The 25,472-nt window shown below is 42.8% G+C and overlaps 2 protein-coding genes across 9 annotated transcripts in view; one reads left to right on the forward strand and one right to left on the reverse strand.

The window, feature by feature from the left end:
- Positions 1-4,292, forward strand: part of LOC138765161 (nuclear transcription factor Y subunit alpha-like) — a 54,487-nt gene extending 50,195 nt beyond the window's left edge. For all 8 annotated transcript variants that reach the window (XM_069942010.1, XM_069942009.1, XM_069942013.1 and 5 more), the window contains one exon: positions 1,879-4,292. The gene's annotated coding sequence lies outside the window, so the exon portion shown is untranslated. The remainder of the gene's footprint in view (positions 1-1,878) is intronic.
- On the reverse strand, positions 1,138-22,361 carry LOC138765163 (ras-related protein Rab-21-like). The gene is made up of 7 exons (XM_069942015.1): positions 22,179-22,361; positions 18,307-18,366; positions 14,555-14,662; positions 12,768-12,831; positions 10,975-11,029; positions 8,198-8,286; positions 1,138-7,788 (listed from the first exon to the last, which is right to left on the reverse strand). The coding sequence occupies exons 1-7, from the start codon at positions 22,308-22,310 to the stop codon at positions 7,655-7,657; spliced, it is 642 nt and encodes a 213-aa protein (XP_069798116.1). The 5' UTR covers positions 22,311-22,361; the 3' UTR covers positions 1,138-7,654.
- Between the last annotated feature and the right edge of the window lie 3,111 nt (positions 22,362-25,472).

The raw sequence follows: 25,472 nt of genomic DNA on the forward strand, positions 1-25,472 counted from the left end.
TTGCAGTGCAATCCCGATTCATCTAGGTTTCTTTTATATAGATTCTACTGATTCAATTGATCATTACCCTTTGATTTATTGAAGCTACATAAGGCTTGGAAATGCTGTATTAGTGCCCCAGTACTTGGAATTGCAGAATATTCTTTTAGATCTCTTTTCTAAATTTTACTTTTCCTTTTGATTATCCAGTGCATATCCCTTAATAGATTTAGCAAGAAATTTGAGCTCCCTCTTTCACTTCATTCATTCAGTCAGTGACTGCTTCCACTATTATTTTTCTTTGCCCTAATTGTTGGTGACTAATTGGCATTCTGGATATTTATAAGTTTGACACCAAGACTTCTATCCACATAAAAGAAATCAAGTAAAGGTGATGGCATTTCTAGGAACTGATCATATTTTGCATGTTTCTCATGATGTGGGAGGCCATTCAGCCCCTCAAACATGTTGGCTCTTGAAGCAATCCCATATCCTCATCCTAAAAATCTGCTGTAACCTATTCTCTCTCATGAGTCCTTCAACTTTTCATTGTCCTTCAGTTAAGATATCTACTGCACCCAGTTGACGTCATCCAACATGTCTTTGGGGTACAGGGGGAAATATGAGCTGGAAGAAAATCACACAGGGGGAGACATGCAAATTCCACAAAGACGACACCAAGGTCACAGAGGAACCCACATAGCAGACGCAAAAGCACAACCTGTGTCTCCTTTGAAAATCTGAAAACAAAAACTGGAAAAGCTCAGCAGGTTCAACGGCATCTCTAGAGCACCAGAGGTCATTCAATCAGCATTTCCAATCGTAGGCCTGTCTTCAGTCCCAAGGCTGAGTTTTACACTTTAAATATTGCCTTCTGTAAATTTTTGAGTAGAGTGCAAGTTTGTTTGCTCTGTTGATTTTATGCTGAACTGTATTGATCAGTTCTGATGTTTATTTGTACAGTAGCGTTGAATTGATCTTGTTAGGCATCATTAAATATTCAATGAGAGCCTCCATCGCAAAAATTCAAATATTTGTAAACTGCAGAAACTTTCAGAGCTTTCTTTTACAAAATCCAGGCTTGAATTATTGCATTGTGCAAAATGTCACCAAGATTGAAAACTTAATAAAGAACAGGCATAGATCACTTTGGTTCAAAAGCCTTTTGTTTTAATGAATTCTAGCATAGGATTCAAAGTGTTCACTTTTTGATTTTAACAATTGTTGAGATGGAATAAATAGATACAGAAGAGCACAGAAGATAACAAGTATCATATTAATGAGACTCCCCAGTTGTAGACATGTTCAGATTTTGGACCAGTTTATGTTTTTATCGAGTTGAGTTTGTGTTAAAGGAGCATAAGTGTTTGAATCTGAAAAAGACTCTAGGTTTCTTGAAGGCAGCCAATGACTTGTTAATTCTATGGCGATCAAGAGATAAGGTAAGAATAGGGACATCAAGAATAAAAGATGATGGCGATTAGATGAATTATAATTCAATCAAGACTTTTTGCTGTTGCAGATAGATTCAGGCTTTGTCCTGTGAGATCAATAGTGCCTTGCTAGCAAGAATTTGTTGTCCAGAAAGTTGATAACTATACAATAGTTGGACAAAGCTTTTAGCTTTGATAGAACATGTTATGAGAGGCGATAAAGTTTTGGAGAAACACTGAATTATAAAATGTCAGAATATCCTCTGCAAATTAACATCCCCTTGTGATCATTTTTATTGAGAACAATTTAAATCCTTCAATTCACTCACATTGTATAAATTTTGGTGGGGAGAATTTCCCAACTTAGCTATCTGAATTAATAAGTTGTGTAAATATTAAGTATGTGATTTTTTTTTTAACAAAGACTTGTAATCTTTTTAATCTTTCATGTTTTCCCTTTCTACAGGAACACCAGCAGCAGAGTGAAGAAATAATGGGTCAGGTGATCAGGGTGGTCTAAATCTCTGCCTTACGCAGCTGTTTTGAAACGAGAACCAATTGAAATTGACCGTCTCCCCTCAGTCCACTATTCCTACACTGACTGCCTCTCCTGCATTCCTGAAACGGAGTTTTATAGCAAAATGATCTCCACACAAAAAAAAATCTCTTGTTGCAGAACTTTATATTTTAAACTTAATATACTGAACAGGGGCAAAACACACCAACAGAGTAAGAACCTTGAATAACTTTGTTTAGGTCAGATGAGGAAACAAATTAAAACAGTTTTCAGTTAATGATGGTATGTAGTCTAGTTTGAAAGCAAGGAGGAGAAACTGACTTGATACCCTGTCCACTCCAAGGAGGCTGGGAGAAAAAGTGTCCTTTAAGTTTATTAAGTAAATGAAGGACTTTGTAGGGGGAGTAAAAATAATATGGAATATCTGGATTTAATGTATTCTCTAATGGATGAGGGAATGAGTTTTGTTGATGCATATGGTATGTTATTATGAAAATTACATAATTTTTGTATTTTGTTTTCCAGTGTTTGTTAATTAAGAGATAATGTACAAGTGCTTTTTTTTTAAAAGAAGAAAATCCATTGTGTACATAATGCAAATACTTGGTAAAATGTCACCAAAAAAACTGCTCTGTGAGACAGTAACCCATTTGGAAGATGAACAATTTTTTTTACAAAAAAATGCAAGCACTGTGCAATTAATTTCTTTAAGTATTGTAAAGTACCAAAAATGTTTTTTTTTTTAAAGTGTGGCAATGTGTTATAGACTAGCAAATAATGTAGCATAGGAGCTAACACAGAGTTCAGCAGACCAGCTTTTCCAGCAGTACAGCGACAGTTTTAACCTGGTTACAACTATGCATTCATCAAAAAAAAACCCACAGCCTTTCTCCACAGGTCTTACTGCTGCTTGATGTCCAATGTTGAGTAAGGATAGCTCATACTGTGCTTCAGTTAAATTATATACCAGCTTTAATTATCTTGCATATTCGAAGTGTGAAACTGGAGTGATTGCAGAAGTGGGCTGCTGTCAATTAATTTGTACTCCTATATGGGTTGTGGTTTGAGAGGAAGAAACATTAAAATTTAAATACAAAATGGAACTTGTATTAATGAAGTTCCACTTCCCATTGTTGTATGGGCTACTATTGTCAAATGGGTACCATTTTATTTGACATATGCTAGTTCCATCCCATATACATATTAGCGAGCAGTATTTGGCTTATACTTGAGAAATTCTCTTTTTTAAGAATCACATCCTTCTGTGCAAGTTCAAAGAGAAGGTGGTTTCATTTCCTGAGGTATTTATGGCAATGTTAAAATGTAGGACTTTAGGTTCTGAAGTTTGGATCCAATACTTGAACTGCATCTTTCAACTACAATTCTATTTAGTTGCTAAGATGACTTTGGAAAAAGGGAATTACAAAACTGCCCTCAAGGATGTATGTTGAGCATTAAAGCACATGGCAGTATTCATGTATCACTTGTTCCTTACCTTTGCTGCAAGTTAGAGTCAAGCTTTTATCTTGGGAGGGACGCAGTGTATCATATTAAGATTGATTTTAAAATCCAGGAATTTTTTAAAATATTTCACCAGAAGGAGAACTCTTTTAACCTATAAATCTGATTACAAGTCTCTTAGAGTAAACTGGATACAAAATTAATTTAGACAATTGATTCTGTTTATGGTGAGTTTGCCCATAAAATTCTAATGGGATGATAAATAGCACACCTTTTATCCAAGGTCAGCAGGATGGCAAAGGGAATAATATTTACAACTTCACACGAGGTTTTCCTGCAACCTCCTATCTCACCTCTGAAAATCTTAAATAGATATTGGTGTAACACAAATTGAGAGGGTATAACTCAAGAATTACCTGCACATAGCCCATATTTGTACTTCACCAAGACTTGTTTATAGCAATACAGCATAAAAACAGATTGTGCAGCCTGATGGGTTTTATTTGAGTGGTGGTGGGCCGGTGGGGGGGGCACCAAAAATCAGTCTGATTTTCTGATCCTCAAAGCAATACTTTCCAAACATACACGTGAAAAAATCATCCAGACAGCCACATATTGCCATTTTATCTTTGCATCAATTAACTTTACAGTGACTGGTATTACTGAAACTCAGTCTCAAGGGCTTTGTATATCAGGTAGAACATTTTAATTGTTGCAGGTTATAAATATTTCAACCATTGCATTAAAATGAGTGCAACTTGTTTTTGTATATAGGTTACAGATTTATAATTTTTTATATATGGCATTTGGTTTGTAAGCATGAATCTCAATTTAGCTGTAGAGAAAAGGTACTGTTTACGTGGTTCAGCTAATAAAACCATACCATTTTAGTAATTATGAAAGACTCATTTACATCTCGATCATACTTGCTGAGTTTGAACAAAGATGCAATTTTCTGCTGCAAGATTCAAGTGATTAAAAAATCAATTGCCTCATTTTCATTAATTCCAGTTGAACTATTTGGAGTAATACAGTGAGCTTGGATCATAATACCATGCTAACAAGCTATTTGGTCAGATATTGAGTGGACTTGCATTAGTTGCTGAAGACACTAGTGCAGGTTTTAATTCAATAGAAAAAATGTTTAAATATCCCCCATAGCTTTTTTGGTGTGAAGAATGGTCAAAAAAAGTTGGCATAAAGTTGCTGTTTCAAGCCCAGTCATTACCTTGATATTAAAAGCTTACTCCTTAATACTTTGTGTATGTTAATCCACAATTTTGGCCAAATTAACTATTGCAATGCAAGAAGTCGACCACTGTCTGAGTTTATTACACATACCCAACTAGTTCATGACCCTTTAAGATGAAGAACATCAATTTGTTTGTGTTGCTATGCTACAATTTATTTAATTACCCCAGAGGATCTCCATTAGCGTCACATTGGATTCACTCTCCTTGTGCAAACTGAAGAGCAACCCACATTGTAGCCTTAAAAGGTCAGCATTGTACACATGCCACCTACAGATTTTAAGATCACAAGTTGAGGTTAATTAGTATGTGTAATGTAGGGAGATTATGGAAAATCAACAAAAGCAACAGGTTTGTCATCGTGGCAACTTGAGTTTCTCCAACAGTGGCTGGGAACTCCCTTCATGCAAGTGATTTAGATGAGGCAAAATTTGTTTAGAGGATCAAGAGTTTGGTAGATGGTCCATCCAGGGATGGGGCTATGGTACAGATTGTATTGTTAAACATCAAGTGATTGTTTCATATGGGAGAATATCTCAGAAAAGTGGTCACAACTCCTCAGGTTTTAAGAGAGTTATTGATAAGGATGCATCTGGACACATCATGACTTACCAAATAAATCTTGATTTTTTTAATGAATGATAATGATTGAAGCTTTAGAGTGGTAAAGGTTCCATTATTGTCATGTAATACTACATTTAGAATGTAACACACATGAAATTCTTTAACTTTGTCTACCAGAAGGAAGACAGAGTCACCACTTGGTCGAACGCCCCTCACAGAAAGGGATATGGTCTACAATAATAGCCATTTGAAAAAGCTACAAAGTGAACATGCATTGGACCCACAGCAGTTTGGTGCAATTGATTAAAGTTGGCTTGGCCATAGAAGTCAGATGGTAGTGGCAATGGAGTGTTATTCTGGCCAGAGGTCTATGACCAGTGGTTCAGAACCTTTGATATTTGAACAACTGTTGATGGCTGATTTCAAGTTTGCAAATAAAAAGAAATTGGTGAAGTTGTCAAATTATACCAATCAGTTTAAGATAAAGGCAAAGAAATTACAGATGTTTATTGGGAAAAAGTGAGGTGTTGCATTTTGGGATGTCAAACACAAGGGAGGGAATATAGAAAGTGGCAGGAGCCTTAAGAGTATTAAAAAAAATTGTGTGGCAAGAATCAGGTTCCCTGAAGGTAGCCAGACAAGTATACAGGCACAAATCTTCAGCAGTATTGTTATTTATACAAGAGTTGAGATATTATAGCAGTACAAAACTTTGGTTAGGCCACATTTGGAATATTGTGCGCGTTTCTGGTCACTTCTACAGGAAGGATCTGAAGGCTTGAGAGGATGCTGAAGAGATTCACTAGGATGTTGCCAGGTTTAGAGTATCAGCTACAGGTCAAACAAATTCAGAGCCTAATGAAAATTCAAAAATTCGTGAAGCAGACGTTTTTGAGCTTTTGGGCATGGGATGAGACAAAATTCTAGTGTACTGCATCACAGCAGACAATATCCTCAATTCAGTGGGAAATAGCATGTGGGTTGGCAATAGCAAGCAGAACAAAGGACAGCAAAAGTGAAAAATACAAATGCATGAAAATCTGAGCCAAAATTGTTCTATGCTCAGGAACCAATCTGTCCACAAAAACTCAGATTGTATGTTACTGGCATAACTGGTCAAAATATGTGGAATTTAAACCAGATCCAAATGTTATTCAAAACGTGCACAACAAATCATCCACCTGATAGAAGCCAATCAGAATGCTTTGAATTCCACCAAGTTTGTGGGAAAGACATTTACATGACTGAATATCAGAGTTAACTTTAAAAGCAAGTCATTTATTGTTTCAAATATGAAAAAATATGCAGGTGACATGGACAAAGTATTAGCCTCAACACATGGTTTCAAGATAGATTTCCATTTTGAATAAATGGTTCAAGATCATTATCAGAGGGTATAATCACTGCACAAGTTAGACCAATAAATATATTCAACAAGTATTAGTAAAACTTCAGTTACTCTGGCCAGGAAAGTTATTTTGATCCTGTTTGCTTAATAACAAACTTTAACAAACTAGAATCACTGCAGTGTGTTAAGTATATTTGCAGTAATATGAAAAGTGCCACTGGAATCCTTTTTGCAAACATTAGATATTTAAGTTATGTTGAACACAACTCGAAAATTGGTCATTTATTTGGGTTTTTTTTGGAACACGAGATGAAATTATGTGCTGATATCATCACTGATTATGTGATTCATGATGTTTAGCTGAAAACAATGCAAGACATTTCAACAGTAAACAAACTTAATGCCACTAACTCAAGCCAACCCTGCCCAAAAGATTGTAGAAATAGAATGTGCAATAAATTAAAGTGCTGCAAGTGCAAAGGAGAAAAAAAGCCCAGACATGTCAGGCAAATTGCCATTAGTTACCTAAAAAAGTAGTAACTGATCATGTTTACAAAACATTTGTCATGCTAGGACCAGGCACCTTGTCTCACCAGCTTGTATTGGATGTTTGGCAAAAACTGGCTTAAGCACAAATAATCAAGAAGCAACACATGCTATGCAAATCACCAAGAACACCTACAAACCCTGCTGAAGATAACCAGTTCAAGGATTACAGAATTCAAGGTCCTTGCAGTCAGAATACAACATGATGCTACACTGGCAGGATGTTGTCCTCTGACCTACTCTCTAGAGAGGCAACCATACTTGTACAAAACCCCACCTTGTGTGGGCCACACTTTTTCCATCAATCTGCTTCCCAAAACAGCTGTCTGCTTTTTTTTTCCAGCAGAAGCACAATTTTCTGCCAGTGCTCAACTACAAATAATACCTCGACCAAAGAAAGAAATAGGTATTCTTTCACCATCAACTCCACATGGATTTCTACAACATTCTAAGTGCCACCTTCCCCTTGTTAATTTGTTGCTATTTGTTAAGAGTCTCATCCGATCCAGTGTCCCAAATCACTGCAATCTCATTCTCAGCGGTGGAAAGCTTTGGTTTAAGAGCAGCAACTTCCACTGCTTCGTGGCTCTGGCTCATCATCAATGATCTGTATCCCCCGCCTTGTCCTGCCCATCCGAGCAGAATCACTCTCTCTTGCTGCTTCTTCTGCCTGGGCAACTTCAAGCATCCCTGGAAAAGAAAGACATAGCAAATTAGTCGTAGACAAGAACAGGGACAAACGAGTATCAACCTCAGGTTACAAGTTTGCATGTTCATTCAACCAGTTTAAAATTAAATTGCAGTTTACTCCCATCTGCCACAAATTCCATGAGAATTTTATCCCATCCCCCAAATGATATGTGAATTCTACAAGATGCATTTCTGTGTGTAACCCACCTTCCCTGCTATACAGTATACACTTAAAGTTCTGGAGGAACTCGACAGGTCATTTAGTATCCATAGAATCCTTCAGGCCCAAAACATCAGTGATTTCACTTCCCACAGTTGATGCCTGACCTGAATTTCTAAGCCTCCCGCTGCATTATAGTTTTAACTTTTTTAAAAAATTCTAGAACTAATGATTAGGGAAAAGACTCACTTTTGCAGATATGAAGAAAGAGTTCCTCAATACCTTGGTTCATCTTGGCAGAGGTGTGAAAGTGTTTTGCTCCTACTGATGTTGTATAGCTAAGGTGAGGGGGGGGGAGGGGAGAGGAGGAAATTCATTTAAAACTCTTAATCAGGAGACCAACTCTTTAAACCTCCCCCCCCCTTTTAAAAAAATCTATTCTGAGACAGCATCATCTGATAAATACTTGCTGCTAAACAATTATATTCAGAAGCCAGACACTCATTCTTATAACCAGCTCTGTGTTCCAAATAAAAGTGGGTCCTCATTTAAATGCATGCAGCATAAAGACTGAAGCACAAGAAATCAATCAGAAGTACTAATTTAAAGCAAATCACTGGAATATATTCTGAAGAAACATTTGTGCACAACTGTCAATATTTAAGATTCACGTCCTGTCAGTGTTATTGGTAAAATTCAGCACCAAGAGCACATCTCACATCCAAAACTAGTTTAAACTTCCCTTTGAAAATAAATGGAAATGATCTACTTCATTCTTATAATTTATATGAGTCGTGAGGATTACTTATCCAAGATTACAAGAGCTTGATCAACAAGGTCACAAGTGCACCAAGGAGTGACAGATGGAGATTAATTTGGATAAGGGGTGCAAGGTTTTGAATATTGGCCAGTCAAACTAGGGCAAGACTTTCATACTGAATGAAACACAAAAGTCTGCAGATGCTGTGATTATAATACATTGAAATGCTGGTCGTACAGCACCCATAGGAGACAGATCTAATTATGTTGTTTTGGGCCCAAGCCCTTCAAAGAAACAGCAGAATGAACAACAAAACAAGAAATCTCAGAATACAGGCCATGCTAGCTGGGGGAGGAGTTCAGACCAACAAAAGGTGTTAATTGGTTATAAGGGGAGAGGTGAGAATTGATTATGTCTGTGTGAAAGGAGACAGAGAAACAGGAGAGTGACAGAGCTAGGGAAGGCAATTGGGGAAGAAGTGAGAGGGGGGTTTTAAACCAAAACCAGAGAAGTCAATATTAATCCATCTGGTTGGAGGGTGCCCAGACGGAGGCTAAGGTAGTGTTTGTCCAATTTGCGGGTGGTCTCAGTCCTGCAATGCACGAGACCACGGACAGAAATGCCAGCAAGGGAATAGAAAGGGAAACTGAAATGGGGGTTACTGGGAGATCCACACTATTGCAGCAGACAGAGCCAAGGTGCTCAACCAATCTGTGCTCAGTCTCTCCCATGTAGAGGAGACCACAATGAGAGCACAGGATGCAATAGACGACCCCTGTAGATTCATAGGTGAAATGTTGCTTCACTTGGAAGGTCTGGTGCCCTGACAAGTGAGGTGTGAGTGTGGGAACATCTCCTGTGGTCACAGGGGTAGGTACCAAGGAGACGATTGGTGGGGAGGGAGGAGTGGACAAGAGAGTCACAGAGGCAGCAGTCCCTGAAGAAAAGAGAATGTCTGTAGTGGTGCGATCACTTAGTAGGTGGCAAAAATTGCAGAGGAGAATGTGTTGGATGCAGAGGCTGGAGGAGTGATCGGTGAGGACGAGGAATCCCATCCTTGTTGTGCATGAGGGCAGAGGAGGGCCAGGGCAGATGTGCAAGTAATGAAGGATTTGTGGGTGAGGGGCAAGTTGATGGTGCTAGAGGGAAAGCCACGTTGTTTGAAGGAGGAGGACATCTCTGATGATCTGGCATGGAAGTCCTCGTCCTGGCTGCAGATGAAAGGGATACAGAGGAATTGAGAGAATTGAATCCTTACAGGGGACAGGGTGGGAAGAGGTGTAGTCAAGGTAGCTGTGGCAGTTGGTGGGGTTTGTAAAAAATGTCTGTTGAGTGTCCCTCCCAAGATGGAGGAAAGGGAGAGTGTAGACCAAGTGAATTTGAGGTCAGTGTGAAAGTTGGCTGCAAAGTGGATAAAGTCAGTGAACTCATCATGGGTACATGAGACAGCATCAATGTAGTGGAGGAAGGGTTGAGGGGCTTTGCCTGTGTAGTCTTGTAGTAAGGATTGCTCCACATAGCCAACAAAAAGGCAGGCATAGCTGGGACCCCATACAGATACCAATGGCTATCCATTTGACTGAGAGAAAGACTTTCATATTAAATAGTAGGATCCTGGAGAGTGATGCAAACCTGAGAGACCAATAGATAGAGGTACATGGTTCCCTGAAAGTGGTGACACATGTAAATAGTGTTTGGCATTTTCCTTCATTGGTCATAGCAATGAGACATCAGTACCTTTCAGTACAAGATGTTGGTAAGGCTACATTTGCTACATTGTCCTCAGTCTTAATCACCTTGCTCATAATAAGCACATCATGAAACTAGAAAGGATACTACAAAATTCATGAGGATATTAATGGTTCTAGAGGCCTCAAGGTACAAGATTAGGGCTTTCTTCCATACAGCATAGAAATGGAGGGGTAACTTTCAGAAGTGTACAAGATCACAAGAGGTATAGACAAGGTTAATCACAGGTTTTTTTTCCCCCAAATTTAGAAGAGTTTAAAACTAGAGGCTATAGGGAGTGGAAGATGGCGAGAGTAGGTAATTAGCCTAAAGGGAGTTAATGAGCATGGAAGAGGACAAGTTTAAGGTGACACTGAAAAAGGAATGGGAAAATTTAAATTATGGGATACCTCTGCTGGCCTCCATGTGCAACAAGCATCTGTCAAGTTGTTCATCTTGCCTTCAATGAACTACAACAATTAGTTCCAGTTTCCACACCCCACCCACCACAAGGTTCTGTTCTGTACCCAATACGTACGCCTCTGCTTCTTCAATTAACACATTACGATCGTTTTCCAGGTCAGTTTTATTTCCTACAAACGCAAAGCAAATCATTACACTTAGTAGAATCTGGATTTCATCACTGATAAACAACACCAAGATTTGGAACAGTTGAAAGACTGCCAGTTTCTTCAAGTTGAAAATCTAGTTGTAAGGATCAATTCATGCTGTATGTATTTGCCCTTTATAACCTTTAGTGCAGAGGCCAACCAAGCTTTGAGCTTTAAAACCTCAAAATTGTGCTGGGAACAAGATTGGGAAGACGATCCCAAAGGAAGGATTTTTTTTTAAATTATGGATGCCACAATTCTAAAATATTCAAAATGGCAATATCATTTTACAACAGCACAGAATGCATGCATTTGTATGAACAATTCCACCTTCAGATAAACATCAGTGGTGCTTTCAGCTTGCCTCACACCAGAGATCTGGATTTAATCCTGACCATAGGCACCATCTGTACAGAGTCTGTATGTGCAGATTTCTCTGTGGTATCCAATATTACTCCTGGTAAATTCATTGATCATCATAAGTTGTCCCCAAGATTTTACCTCTTGCCAGGGCATCGAGAATGGGAACAAATATGGGATTATTGTCAGACGAGTGCAAATAGGGGGTCGATGATCTGTGTAGACTCAGTGGCTGTTTCTTTTGCTGCGTTCCTCAGAGACAGAGTAGGGTTTAAAAAGTGTAGCTTCACCTCACTGGAGATGACCACCAAAACCAACTAAATATCCCAATTCTGCAACATTTAGATAGGCCCCAAACTTTTAACAGCCAGAATCAATACAACAGTTTACACATCCTTTAGCCCATTCTGGCTAATCTATACACAAGGACACCGAACAAACGTTTAGTACAAGGAGCACTTACAAGTGACACCTAGGCTCAGTACTTCATACCATTTGTCACAAGAAGCAGCCATTCTACCCACAAGTCCATCATGTGTTTCCCCTGGTCATTTTCTCCCTCGACAACTGCAGCTCACCACCCACCCACTTACAGGTGCCCCTTTCCAGCAGCCAGTTCACCTATCAGCATTTCCTTGCCATACAGGAGGAAATGGACAAGACCATAACACCCCAGGCAGCACTAGAGGTGAGGGGGGATAAAAACAGACCTAGTTACACTCAAGTAGTGAGGCTGTAACACTCACCACATCAAGTCACTCGTAAATTACGTGACATTGTTCATATAGTGGTACGGAACCTTTCTCATGTGGCCACATATCTGACATAGGCAGCAAAGATACTGACCACAGAATAGAAAATGTTCATCTACAAATGGCATTCATTAGTAGAAAACCAAAAGTGCAATTTGCTTCCAATTTCAGAAAGGCAGCAAGTCTACTGAGGACCTTGCTCACAATTTTAGTCTTCGAGTTAAACAAGAATTCCATCTACTCACTGGCATCTGAAATACAGAGGGGTTGCTTAACTTGGTGATTGGAGTTGCTTCTTATCCACAGCGTTTTTGTTTTCTCAGTAAAGCCCACATTAAAAACCATTCCTTCATCATAATCAGGACAGCAATTGCAAGACTTTAGATCAAGCTCCAACACAAACTCCCACAATTCAAAGGCAATAAAAACCTCAAATAAAAGCAGCTTGTTAGAAAATGCCCATAATGCAATTTTTTTTTTTTTTTAAAAAGAGCTCTTTCACTTAAAGAGTGGCTGGTAAACAGAACCATGTACGTGTGGGTTCAAGAATGATCCGACATACAATTAAAGAGAACAGGTTAAGAAGAGGATGTTAAATGGTCACATACCTACAATACACAGAGAGATTTCACTTCCAAGCATTTTTCGTAACTCTTTCACCCAATTCTTCACCTGCAGGATTAAAAATACATTTAATTCACTTCTGAATTACATGGGGGTGGGGCAAGCAGGAAAGTTATCATCAAAATATTTACTGTAAAACAACTATTGAACCCAGGTGATCTCTACTGACGTTGGTGCTCCTAACCACCTCCCACCTCCGTTTAATTCCAGCACCCCAGCCTTTTGTTCTTTGTGGACAAATATTTCTACTGTACCCCATGTTATTTCTCAGAACTACATCTAGTTCACATTTCTAATGATCTCCTAGTTGGTGAAAATTCTATCAAATCTCTAACAAGGTCATCTTTCATTGAGATACCCGATTTTGTATTTCTCACAGTAAGGAACATCTGGACATTCATCCTATAATTTTTAAAGAACTTTGGTCCTGGAAAACAACAGTCAATCTGATTAATTTGCAAAATCATTCAAATATCTGCAGCCTAGAATCGCGCAGTACAGAACAGGTCTTTTTGCCCAACTCTTCCCATCTAGTCCTGCATTTGGCTATATCCTTCAAAGCCCTTTCCATGCATATTGAATCAAATGCCTTTTGAACATTAAAATTGTGCGTAGGTTCCTCTGGCTGCTTGTTCCACATACAGACTAACCTCAGAGTGGGGAAAAAAGTTGCCCCTCAAGTCCCTCTTCAATCTCTCCCCTCATCGTAAACCTATACTTTTAGTTCTAGAATCATCTACCCTGGGAAAAAACGAAGCATTCATTTCATCCGTGCACCTCGCAATTTTATAAAATTCTGCAGACTCATCTATTAGCCCCCTACACTCTTGGGGAAAACACCTTCATTCCAGCCTCTCCCTATAATTCAAGCCATCAAGTTCCAGCAATATCCTGGTGAGGCTCTTCTGCAACCCTCTGATATTCTTCTTGTAGTTGGACACGTGATACTACAAATGATTTGTAATTGTCAAAATGCTTGTTTTGTATCAAGTTACAATGTGTTCATTTGCACCTTATTCACCAAACACAAATTGGAGACTTTGTCCAGCTCAGGACTGATTTAGCGACCCAAATATCCAAGCTCAATCCTACTCCACATTGGTGTTTTAAGCAGGCATTAAATAACTTATGGGAACAAGAGCACCAAATTCTCCCAGGAATAATCTCTCCCCCTCTCTCCCCTCCACCACAGACTGAAGGCCAATTCATTTTAAAATCACATTACTGAATTTTCTGCAAGGTCTACATTTTTAGATGTCACGATATCTAGTGCAGCCCTGTTACAGTTTTAGAATCTGGATTCCAATTTGCAAGGGTTTTACATTCTCCTCGTGGGTTTCCTCCAGTTTCCTCCCACATTCCAAAAGATTTACTGGGTTAGTAGGTTAATTGGTCATATGGATGTAATTGGGTGACATGGGCTTGTGGACCAGAAAGCCATATAACCGAGCAGCATCTCTAAAATAAAATTCTCAAGAGGATAGTTGGGTCAGTGATGTATGGAGGAGGTGATTCAGGTTGGACCCTTAGACCAGCCATTCTCAAAAGGGGCTATAACAACACTTGAGGTGGGCCACGGACTAAAATCATAAAATATTTTATGTAGTCTGTAGGTGAGAAGTGCAGAAGAAACCAACTAAACTTGACTGCTTCACAAGGGGGCCCCCCATAAACATTGAGCAAAAAACATAGCCAAAACTAGGTTGTGAATGGCCACCTTAGGCACAATAAATGGGTGCAACTAGTTGAAAAGCAAAATCAGGGAACACACCTTCTGAAATGAGTCTTCATCAGTGATGTCATATACTAATATAGCGCCATTAGAATCTCGGTAGTAGATGGGGCCCAAAGCATGGAATCGTTCTTGTCCAGCCGTGTCCTATGTGGGAGGAAAATATGTCAGGTGTGGATTCTGTTGTGGGGAGAAACCAAAAACGAGATCGAGAAAGTCACACAGCAGTTAGCAAAGGAAGCTGGGGATTGAACCATTTTTCTCAACTTTTTTAAATTCCCCTTCTTTACAGAGAAGAAAATTACCAATCAAAAAAAAGCAACAATTTTAGGAAAATGGAAACACAGGACACTATTGAGGTTCAAACCTGTTCTGCAATTAATGGGGAACTAGTGACATAATGGTTAAAAAAAGTCCCAGCAATTGATACCAGGACTCGATGGGAGAGAAGTTTCATTGTAAAAAAAACTCATGTGCACAGTTTAACCACTCCCCACCAATAATGTAACGGGTGACACAGTGAGCAAATTGCCCAAAAGCTCCAGCAAGCCAGGTTCAGTCACAATTCCCGTGCCGAGAGTGCACCTTCTCCCCGTGACTATATAGGTTTCCACATGATCCAGTTTGTTTCCACATCCCAAGGAGGTGCATTTTGGAAGATCATTTGGTGCAGTGGTAGTCATTAATAGAGGTGCAGAACTTGTGCAGGTAGGTACCAGATCATTGGGGAGCTGAAGAGGCCATTTTGGGTGACACAATTTACTCCGTTCATCTCAATGTTTCATTCAATAAAGTAATACACTAACATTCTAAATTCCAAACACCACCTTAGTTTGTAGGATGTCACCCGAGAATAGAATCCAGAGTGCAGATACTAGGCCACTAAAAATAGGCATTGCATTCAAATCAATACCTGTTGCAAGGTCAAGTTGATACAAACATTAATTTGTATTCCCTTTTCACAAACTCAGAACAATTTTGTCAGACTTGTTGGATACATCCTGCCCTTTACAAATCTATACCAACTCTCCCCATTAAACAATCTTATTTTCTCATCAGCCAAAACACTGGCCATTCTTTTCCTCCCACTGATGCTGTGCCCCTCCAGCACATTGTTGCTCCAGGTTCTAGCATCTGCATTCTCCAGTCTAATCTTTTTTTTTTAAATCAATTCCCTTAGCAACATCCAACAAACAGCATTTCTCTCAAGACTTTTCTTTGAGAAACACTTCATACTGGACCATCTTATTGCAGAGTAGCAGATGCGATACAAGGGGAGTTGGGAAAAGGAATGTTAGTGGTTGTACAAGTTCCAGAAACAAAAATTGCAGCCACTGGAGTCTTCAGCAAACAACGAGAAGTTGGAGGGGCTCGGGTCAGGCAGCAGCCGCACGGAAAATGGTCAGCTGACATCAAGAAAATTGAATTGTCTAATTCTGTCGGAAAAATTCTCTTGGAAGATCATTTGGTGCAGTGGTAGTCATTGATAGAGGTGCAGAACTTGTGCAGGTAGGTATCAGATCATTGGGGAGCTGAAGAGGCCATTTTGGGTGACACAAATTACTCGGTTCATCTCAATATTTCATTGAATAAAGTCATACACTAACATTCTAAATTCCAAACACCACCTTATTTTGTAGGATGTCACCCGAGAATAGAATCCAGAGTGCAGATACTAGGCCACTAAAATTAGGCACTGCATTACATTTTTGGTGGGGAGTGGTTAAACTGTGCACATGAGATTTCTTTACAATGAAACTTCTCTCCCATCAAGTCCTGGAAATTTCCTGCCCTGATCCAATTCCACCATTTCCATTTCCCTTGACCTGCCATTTTTACTTCTAGTTTACTTTTTAAAAATGCTTTAATTTAGAGCCATTGCACCATAACAGGCCCTTCCAGCCCATGAGCTCATGCTGCCCAAGTACACGAATTGCAGGAGGAACCTTGAGAACCCCATGCAGACACAAACATGGGGAGAATGTACAACTTTAAAGATTATGCTGGATTCAAACCCAGGTGGCTTATGGTGTAATGCGGTTACGCTAACTCCTTCAGTAACAGTTCTCACCTTTTCTCTCCAACCTCTTTTTGATCCAATATCCAATCACTTGGACCTTCCTCCCTCCTCATCTTCCTCTCACACCTTTTTATGCTCACTATCACCCCCTTTCCTCTTTACTGTCAAACGTTGACTGACAAGGTCTCTGATCTAATGAGTTCTTCCAGCTTCTTTAATCAGGATACTGTCCAGGCCACAAATCTTTAATCATTTGAACAGAATGACTCAATCTGAAATCCAATCACTTCACTAGAAGCAGAGAGGTTTCTGAATTTCTGAGGTGAAGCTAACCTGCAAAGAACTTGATCAGAACACTTTCCATTGGAGCATCATCTACCAGAGCCAGATTGGAACTCCATAAACAGAATGCCACCAAGTGTTCGGTGAAAGGTGATACTCAGATCATACACAAACAGATCAAATTTCCAAACATGACTGCACAAATATCATATGATCTCAGACAAGCATGTGTACATCTACTTCTACTTCTCCAAAGCCAGTTATTCTGCATCAGAACATTATCTCACCATCACAGAGGAAATATTCTTCTGGAAACACCTGGAGATATCACCAGATGGGTACAGGAACAGATTCAGAGTGAAGATGTATCAATGCCACCAATGGGAAAACCTTGGCCTGTGTCTAAAAGTACATAATGAGTGTTGGAGAGGTTATGGAGAACGAGTCCATGTGTTGGGAACACCAAAGGTAAGTGACACAAGGAAGGGATCTCTTCTAAAACTTCTTATCCACACCCATCATATCCTATCTGTGAATGGGAGGGTTAATTCCCAATTTGGCTTCATTGGTTCAGAGGTGACCAAAGCAGAAGCAAATCATCATCAAACACAAGGAACCACCCAAGAAAGTGTTTGTTTTTTTCAAATCTCAACTGAACTTTTGGCTCCATCTGCAAGTTAACTCCACCGTTATCTGGCTACAAACAGAAGTGTTGTACTAAAAAATTTTGAGAAATCACTCAAAAGCACAATTTCAGGAATTTGCCTGAAATTAGGATTTTAAAAAAATTTAAACATCATCCTTTAAAACATAAACTCAGAATACTCAGTTCCAACGAAAAAGAGAATTTCTTCTCCAGAAGAGTTCCATTAAGATTTAGTTATGATAAATTGTCAATGGATGAACTGGTTTACTTACAAAAATATATCCAATTGATATTGGCCTTTCGTCTTAGCAAGTTTAACTCAACTGGTTAAACCTAATGGGACATGAGAGACTGCGGATGTCAGAATCTGGACCAAAAAAGAAAATAAATCTACAGAGGAACTTAGTGGGTCAGGTAGCACCAGTGAAGAAAAAGAAGTCAATGCCGAGTCAAAAACTTTTGTGAAGTCTTCAAGACTTGAAGGGTAGTAACCCAAAATGTCAATCATCATTTCTCACCCACCCATGCTACTCAACCTGTTGGGTTCCTCCAGCAGATTATGTTTTATGCTGGCCAGTACCAAAGTTTTGTGACAGTTCAAACACATTCACTCAATGTTCTATTAAAAATAGTAGTGGATTCAAACTTGTGCCCAAACACCCCATGATTTTAACCAAAATGGACAAAGAGGATGGTGAAACAGTACTTAAACTAATGGCAAAACACATTTTCTGTATGGTTTCCAACAGTGATGGCCACACAAAATGCACGTGGAATATTGTACCGAAGTGTTGTGTCAAAAGGTTATGACCATCCCCAAAACCATTGAAATCAGTTACTCACCCATATTGCAAGAGTCACTCGCTTCCCACTGATATTCAACTTCTTTGTCAAAAAAGATGCCTAAAATAGGAAACATGTTATTGCTCCAATTTAATTATGAAAAAGATCTTTAAAAGGCCTACAACCTCTATTGGTCTGTTGTAGTCAGACCAAGCCTTCAAAGCTTCTTCAAAGCCGCTAAGTAAAGAATTTACCCATTTTTGTGTTGACAGGCCATTTTGGATTACAGATCCTGGTTACAATGGGATTGTCCAGCACGACAAAGTTTAGATAAGTCAATGAGATCACCGCATTTTTCTAAACTTGAACAATTTTGCCAATCTCTTTCATCTCTTCTCAATGTAGTTTGACAGTCCCCATTACCGTCAGCATAAAATAGCTGTTACATCAGAAACCCAAACAATCCAAAAATCTCACGCATTTTGATTCACTATAAGTAGCTAACTTATTTGAAGTACTTAAATTTCCCAAATTTTATTGTAATATTCTTAATATCAAAATCTACATTGCAAACAAAAGCATGTGGAATATCTAGCAGATAGAGGTTCTACACTAGTATACGTGACTTCTTTTCTTTGGCTTGGCTTCGCGGACGAAGATTTATGGAGGGGGTAAATGTCCACGTCAGCTGCAGGCTCGTTTGCGGCTGACAAGTCTGATGCGGGACAGGCAGACACGGTTGCAGGGGAAAATTGGTGGGTTGGGGTTGGGTGTTGGGTTTTTCCTCCTTTGTCTTTTGTCAGTGAGGTGGGCTCTGCGGTCTTCTTCAAAGGAGGTTGCTGCCCGCCGAACTGTGAGGCGCCAAGATGCACGATTGGAGGTGATATGTGACTAATGCCAAGTCAAACACAGGGCATTGTATGCAAAGTATGGTTCAAATTCTTCATTCAACTTCACAAAGAAAAGTGAAAGAAGCTGATGGTAATTATTTAAATACATGTGTGTCAACTAGAAACCATTTGGAACTGTATGGCAACTAGTTACAATGATCCGACGCTAATTAAGAGTACCAAACCACATGAAAGAGATGTGATTGCACTCACTTTGTGGTCAAGTCCTCTCCATTCAGATCTTTAATGAAATTTATAAAATTTGGATTCTTGTGATCCCACACAGGATTAGAACACAATTAAGAAATAGGAGCAGGAGTCGGCCATCTTGCCCATCTAGCCTGTTCAGCCATTCAATAGATCATGTCTGATCGGAGCCAAATCCATCTGCATGCCCTTCTCCCCCCACCCACCCCACAGCCCTCAGTTCCCTTACTCTGCAAAAAAATCCATCTGTCTCTTAAACCTATTTAATGAAACAGCTCTGATGCTTCCTTGGGCAAAGAATTCTACAGATTCGCTACTTTCTGCAAAAAGAGTAACAACTCTCTTTTCCAGATGCTCTCTGAGATTCACTCATTCCAGTCGATGAATTGTACACAACACTGTGCTTCAGTCATTAGTAATCTAAGATGATATACATATTAAAAAATCATTCAGCCTAAAACTTCAAAGCAATTCAAATTTCCATAATTGCTTTGTCGTTTTATCTAAAATGGTGGAGTTTCCTCAAGTAGTCCTTCTATTCCTTTTAAACCATTTAAGAGCAGATGACCCAATTTAACAAAGCCTCCTCTGTTGCTTCTCCACAGCCTAATTCTGTAATCCACAAAAACAAGTTCTCCTCACACAAGATTTAGTATCTCTCTAATCTCAAACACAACAGCTTCATGGTTCAATACCAAATACTCTGCATAATTTCAAGAATCAGATTGTCAGAAACTCAGACCTGAAATTTTGTATCCCTTCTGGATACACACAAAATTCACCAAAGATTCCCTGAAAAAAATTAAAAACAGAATTCTGCACATTTTGTCTAAATATTTTTAAAGTATCACTCTAAACAGGTTGACAATGCAGAACTGCTATGCAAATGTACGTTCACAACAGGGAAACTCGATCAAAGACCAAGTTTGCAGGTTAAATGCAAACTCTTTTTTAAAAATTGCACAATCGTTTGAACCAAGATGGATGAACATTGAACAACCTTTACTCATGGAATTAGACCCTTTGGGCCACAATATATGCTAGGTTAAGATAATCCCACCCACTCGCATATCTATATTCCTCCATTTGCTGCCTATCCACTCATCCATGTAATTGCCTCTCAAACACAGTTTCTAACAGCAGCCCTCCACCCCACCCCCCCCCCCCTCACAGAGCATTCCAGACATCTACCACTACATCAAACATGACTCTTACAGATCCTTTAAAATCTTCCCCTTCTTTCCTTAAACCTCTGCTCCCTTGTATTTGACATTTCCATCCTGGGAAAGGCCTCAGACCCTCTAGCCTATTTATTCCTCAATGTTACACTCTTTCAGCCTCCAGTGGCACCAACTATGTCCAACTTTTTCTGACTGCTGGACAACATCCTCTTCTGCACCCTCTCCAGAGCATCCTGTATTGATTGAGTTGGAGACCAGAACTGTACCCCGTACCAAGTTTCAGACAAATACAACACAACTTCCTATCTTTAGTGCAGACAAAAGTGCACTTTTTAAAAAAAAATTACCCTGTCTGAAATCTGAAAACAACTTTAAACACATTAGTAAAGTTTGAAGCTCCAATGAAATCTGATTATATTTAGGGCTAAGTACTTTGCCAATAACATCCTTTTTTTAAAAAAATTGCACCAACAATTTGTTGCTTCCAATGGCATTAAACTCTAGTCAAATTTGGTTTGACCGGAGACAGAGACAGCTCCAAATCCGTGAGCGATAAAGTTTAGGGGGAGGCATCAGGGGTAAAGTCTCTTTTACTCAAGAGAGCTGTGGTGGGGAGTACCTTGCCAGGGATGCTGGTGGAGGCTGAAACATTGGGGGCACTTAAGAGACAGGCAGGCACACGGATAGAGAGAGGGTTACCGAAGTTAGAAGCGTCGGCACAACACCCGCGGGCCGAAGAGCCTGTGCTATTCTATCCAGCCAACCACCGCTGGCGAGGGGCAGAAATATGACGGGGAGGTAGAAGGTGCACAAACAAGTAACGAGGTTTCTTTTCCAAGAAGGAAATCCCCATTGATCTGGTATCACCCAGCACTGGGACGCCCAGGAACAGGGACAAACGTCGCATTAGCACGTAGGGCCATTTAAACCGCCCACCACCACCCCTCCCCCCCTTGCACCCCACCCCTCCCCCCCTTGCACCCCACCCCTCCCCCCCTTGCACCCCACCCCTCCCCCCTTGCACCCCACCCCTCCCCCCCTTGCACCCCACCCCTCCCCCCCCTTGCACCCCACCCCTCCCCCCCTTGCACCCCACCCCTCCCCTCCCCTTGCACCCCACCCCTCCCCTCCCCTTGCACCCCACCCCTCCCCTCCCCTTGCACCCCACCCCTCCCCTCCCCTTGCACCCCACCCCTCCCCTCCCCCTCCCCTCCCCTTGCACCCTCCCCCTCCCCTCCCCTTGCACCCCACCCCTCCCCCCCTTGCACCCCTCCCCCCCTTGCACCCCTCCCCCCCTTGCACCCCTCCCCCCCTTGCACCCCTCCCCTCCCCTTGCACCCCTCCCCTCCCCTTGCACCCCTCCCCTCCCCTTGCACCCCTCCCCTCCCCTTGCACCCCTCCCCTCCCCTTGCACCCCACCCCTCCCCCCCTTGCACCCCACCCCTCCTCCCCTTGCACCCCACCCCCACCCCCTACACCCAACCCCTCCCCCCACGGCTGCGATGAAAGGGTCAAGTGGCTGCAACAGTTGCAAACTCAAAATTCCAAAAGTTTGTCTGAAGTTTAAAGAGGCAAAAAGTGCGACTCGCGTCACTGTCCGCGGGAACTTTGCCTCCAAAGTGAGGGGGGGGGGGGGGGGGGGGGGTGGGCTCACCTGGAACGTACTGCTGTGTCTGTCACTAAACGTGTTGTGACAGTATCTCAGCACCAGCGAGCTTTTCCCCACGCAGCCCTCCCCCAGCAGCACCACCTTGAAGCAGTAACTTTTGGCAGGAGCTGCCGCCATCGCCACCAGCTCGGACCAAGCGCCGCTCCTCGATCCTCGCTCAGCGGCCAGGCAACCCCTCCCTCTCCCCCTCGCCGCGCCTCTGAATTAGGATGGCGCCCTCCCCGTCCCGAAGCGCAGGGTGGCGCCGACAACTCCCATCACGTGGGGATCATTCATGGGCCCATGAGATGCCACTTCGACCCCACAGCCCTTCTTCTCGTCGTTGTTCCCTGTCGTTTCTGACCCCGTCCTTTACTGAAGACAATGTCCTCTAAATCACCACCAGCTGTGTTTATCTCTAACGTTTCACCTCATGCACATCCCCCCCAACTCACTCCCCAGTTCTCATCCCCACAACCCCCTCAACTCACTCCCCAGTTCTTATCCCCCCAACTCACTCCCCAGTTCTCATCCCCCAACTCACTCCCCAGTTCTCATCCCCCCAACTCACTCCCCAGTTCTCATCCCCACAACCCCCTCAACTCACTCCCCAGTTCTTATCCCCCCAACTCACTCCCCAGTTCTCATCCCCCAACTCACTCCCCAGTTCTCATCCCCCAACTCACTCCCCAGTTCTCATCCCACCAACTCACTCCCCAGTTCTCATCCCCCCCAACTCACTCCCCACTTCTCATCCCCAACTCACTCCCCAGTTCTCATCCCCAACTCACTCCCCAGTTCTCATCCCCCCAACTCACTCCCCAGTTCTCATCCCCCAACTCACTCCCCAGTTCTCATCCCCACAACCCCCTCAACTCACTCCCCAGTTCTTATCCCCCAACCCCCTCAACTCACACCCCAGTTCTCATCACCCAACTCACTCCCCAGTTCTCATCCTTTCCCAACTCACTCCCCAGTTTCATCCCCCCAACTCACTCCCCAGTTCTCATCCCCCCAACTCACTCCCCAGTTCTCATCCCCCCAACTCACTCCCCAGTTCTCATCCCCCCAACTCACTCCCCAGTTCTCATCCCCCCAACTCACTCCCCAGTTCTCATCCCCCCAACTCACTCCCCAGTTCTCATCCCCCCAACTCACTCCCCAGTTCTCATCCCCCCAACTCACTCCCCAGTTCTCATCCCCCCAACTCACTCCCCAGTTCTCATCCCCCCAACTCACTCCCCAGTTCTCATCCCCCAACTCACTCCCCAGTTCTCATCCCCACAACCCCCTCAACTCACTCCCCAGTTCTTATCCCCCAACCCCCTCAACTCACACCCCAGTTCTCATCACCCAACTCACTCCCCAGTTCTCATCCTTTCCCAACTCACTCCCCAGTTTCATCCCCCCAACTCACTCCCCAGTTCTCATCCCCCCAACTCACTCCCCAGTTCTCATCTCCCCAACTCACTCCCCAGTTCTCATCCCCCCAACTCACTCCCCAGTTCTCATCCCCCCAACTCACTCCCCAGTTCTCATCCCCCCAACTCACTCCCCAGTTCTCATCCCCCCAACTCACTCCCCAGTTCTCATCCCCCCAACTCACTCCCCAGTTCTCATCCCCCCAACTCACTCCCCAGTTCTCATCCCCCCAACTCACTCCCCAGTTCTCATCCCCCAACCCCCTCAACTCACTCCCCAGTTCTCATCCCCAACTCACTCCCCAGTTCTCATCCCCAACTCACTCCCCAGTTCTCATCTCCCCAACCCCCCCAACTCACTCCCCAGTTCTCATCCCCCCAACCCCCTCAACTCACTCCCTAGTTCTCATCCCCCCAACCCCCTCAACTCACTCCCCAGTTCTCATCCCCAACTCACTCCCCAGTTCTCATCCCCCTAACCCCCTCAACTCACTCCCCAGTTCTCATCCCCAACTCACTCCCCAGTTCTCATCCCCAACTCACTCCCCAGTTCTCATCCCCCCAACTCACTCCCCAGTTCTCATCCCCCCAACTCACTCCCCAGTTCTCATCCCCCCAACTCACTCCCCAGTTCTCATCCCCCCAACTCACTCCCCAGTTCTCATCCCCCCAACTCACTCCCCAGTTCTCATCCCCCAACCCCCTCAACTCACTCCCCAGTTCTCATCCCCAACTCACTCCCCAGTTCTCATCCCCAACTCACTCCCCAGTTCTCATCTCCCCAACCCCCCCAACTCACTCCCCAGTTCTCATCCCCCCAACCCCCTCAACTCACTCCCTAGTTCTCATCCCCCCAACCCCCTCAACTCACTCCCCAGTTCTCATCCCCCCAACTCACTCCCCAGTTCTCATCCCCCTAACCCCCTCAACTCACTCCCCAGTTCTCATCCCCAACTCACTCCCCAGTTCTCATCCCCAACTCACTCCCCAGTTCTCATCCCCCCAACTCACTCCCCAGTTCTCATCCCCAACTCACTCCCCAGTTCTCATCTCCCCAACCCCCCCAACTCACTCCCCAGTTCTCATCCCCCCAACCCCCTCAACTCACTCCCTAGTTCTCATCCCCCCAACCCCCCCAACTCACTCCCCAGTTCTCATCCCCACAACCCCCTCAACTCACTCCCCAGTTCTTATCCCCCCAACTCACTCCCCAGTTCTCATCCCCCAACTCACTCCCCAGTTCTCATCCCCCCAACTCACTCCCCAGTTCTCATCCCCACAACCCCCTCAACTCACTCCCCAGTTCTTATCCCCCCAACTCACTCCCCAGTTCTCATCCCCCAACTCACTCCCCAGTTCTCATCCCCCAACTCACTCCCCAGTTCTCATCCCACCAACTCACTCCCCAGTTCTCATCCCCCCCAACTCACTCCCCACTTCTCATCCCCAACTCACTCCCCAGTTCTCATCCCCAACTCACTCCCCAGTTCTCATCCCCCCAACTCACTCCCCAGTTCTCATCCCCCAACTCACTCCCCAGTTCTCATCCCCACAACCCCCTCAACTCACTCCCCAGTTCTTATCCCCCAACCCCCTCAACTCACACCCCAGTTCTCATCACCCAACTCACTCCCCAGTTCTCATCCTTTCCCAACTCACTCCCCAGTTTCATCCCCCCAACTCACTCCCCAGTTCTCATCCCCCCAACTCACTCCCCAGTTCTCATCCCCCCAACTCACTCCCCAGTTCTCATCCCCCCAACTCACTCCCCAGTTCTCATCCCCCCAACTCACTCCCCAGTTCTCATCCCCCCAACTCACTCCCCAGTTCTCATCCCCCCAACTCACTCCCCAGTTCTCATCCCCCAACTCACTCCCCA

Source organism: Narcine bancroftii, chromosome 5, assembly GCF_036971445.1.
Source record: "Narcine bancroftii isolate sNarBan1 chromosome 5, sNarBan1.hap1, whole genome shotgun sequence".
In the NCBI taxonomy this organism is placed as follows: domain Eukaryota; kingdom Metazoa; phylum Chordata; class Chondrichthyes; order Torpediniformes; family Narcinidae; genus Narcine; species Narcine bancroftii.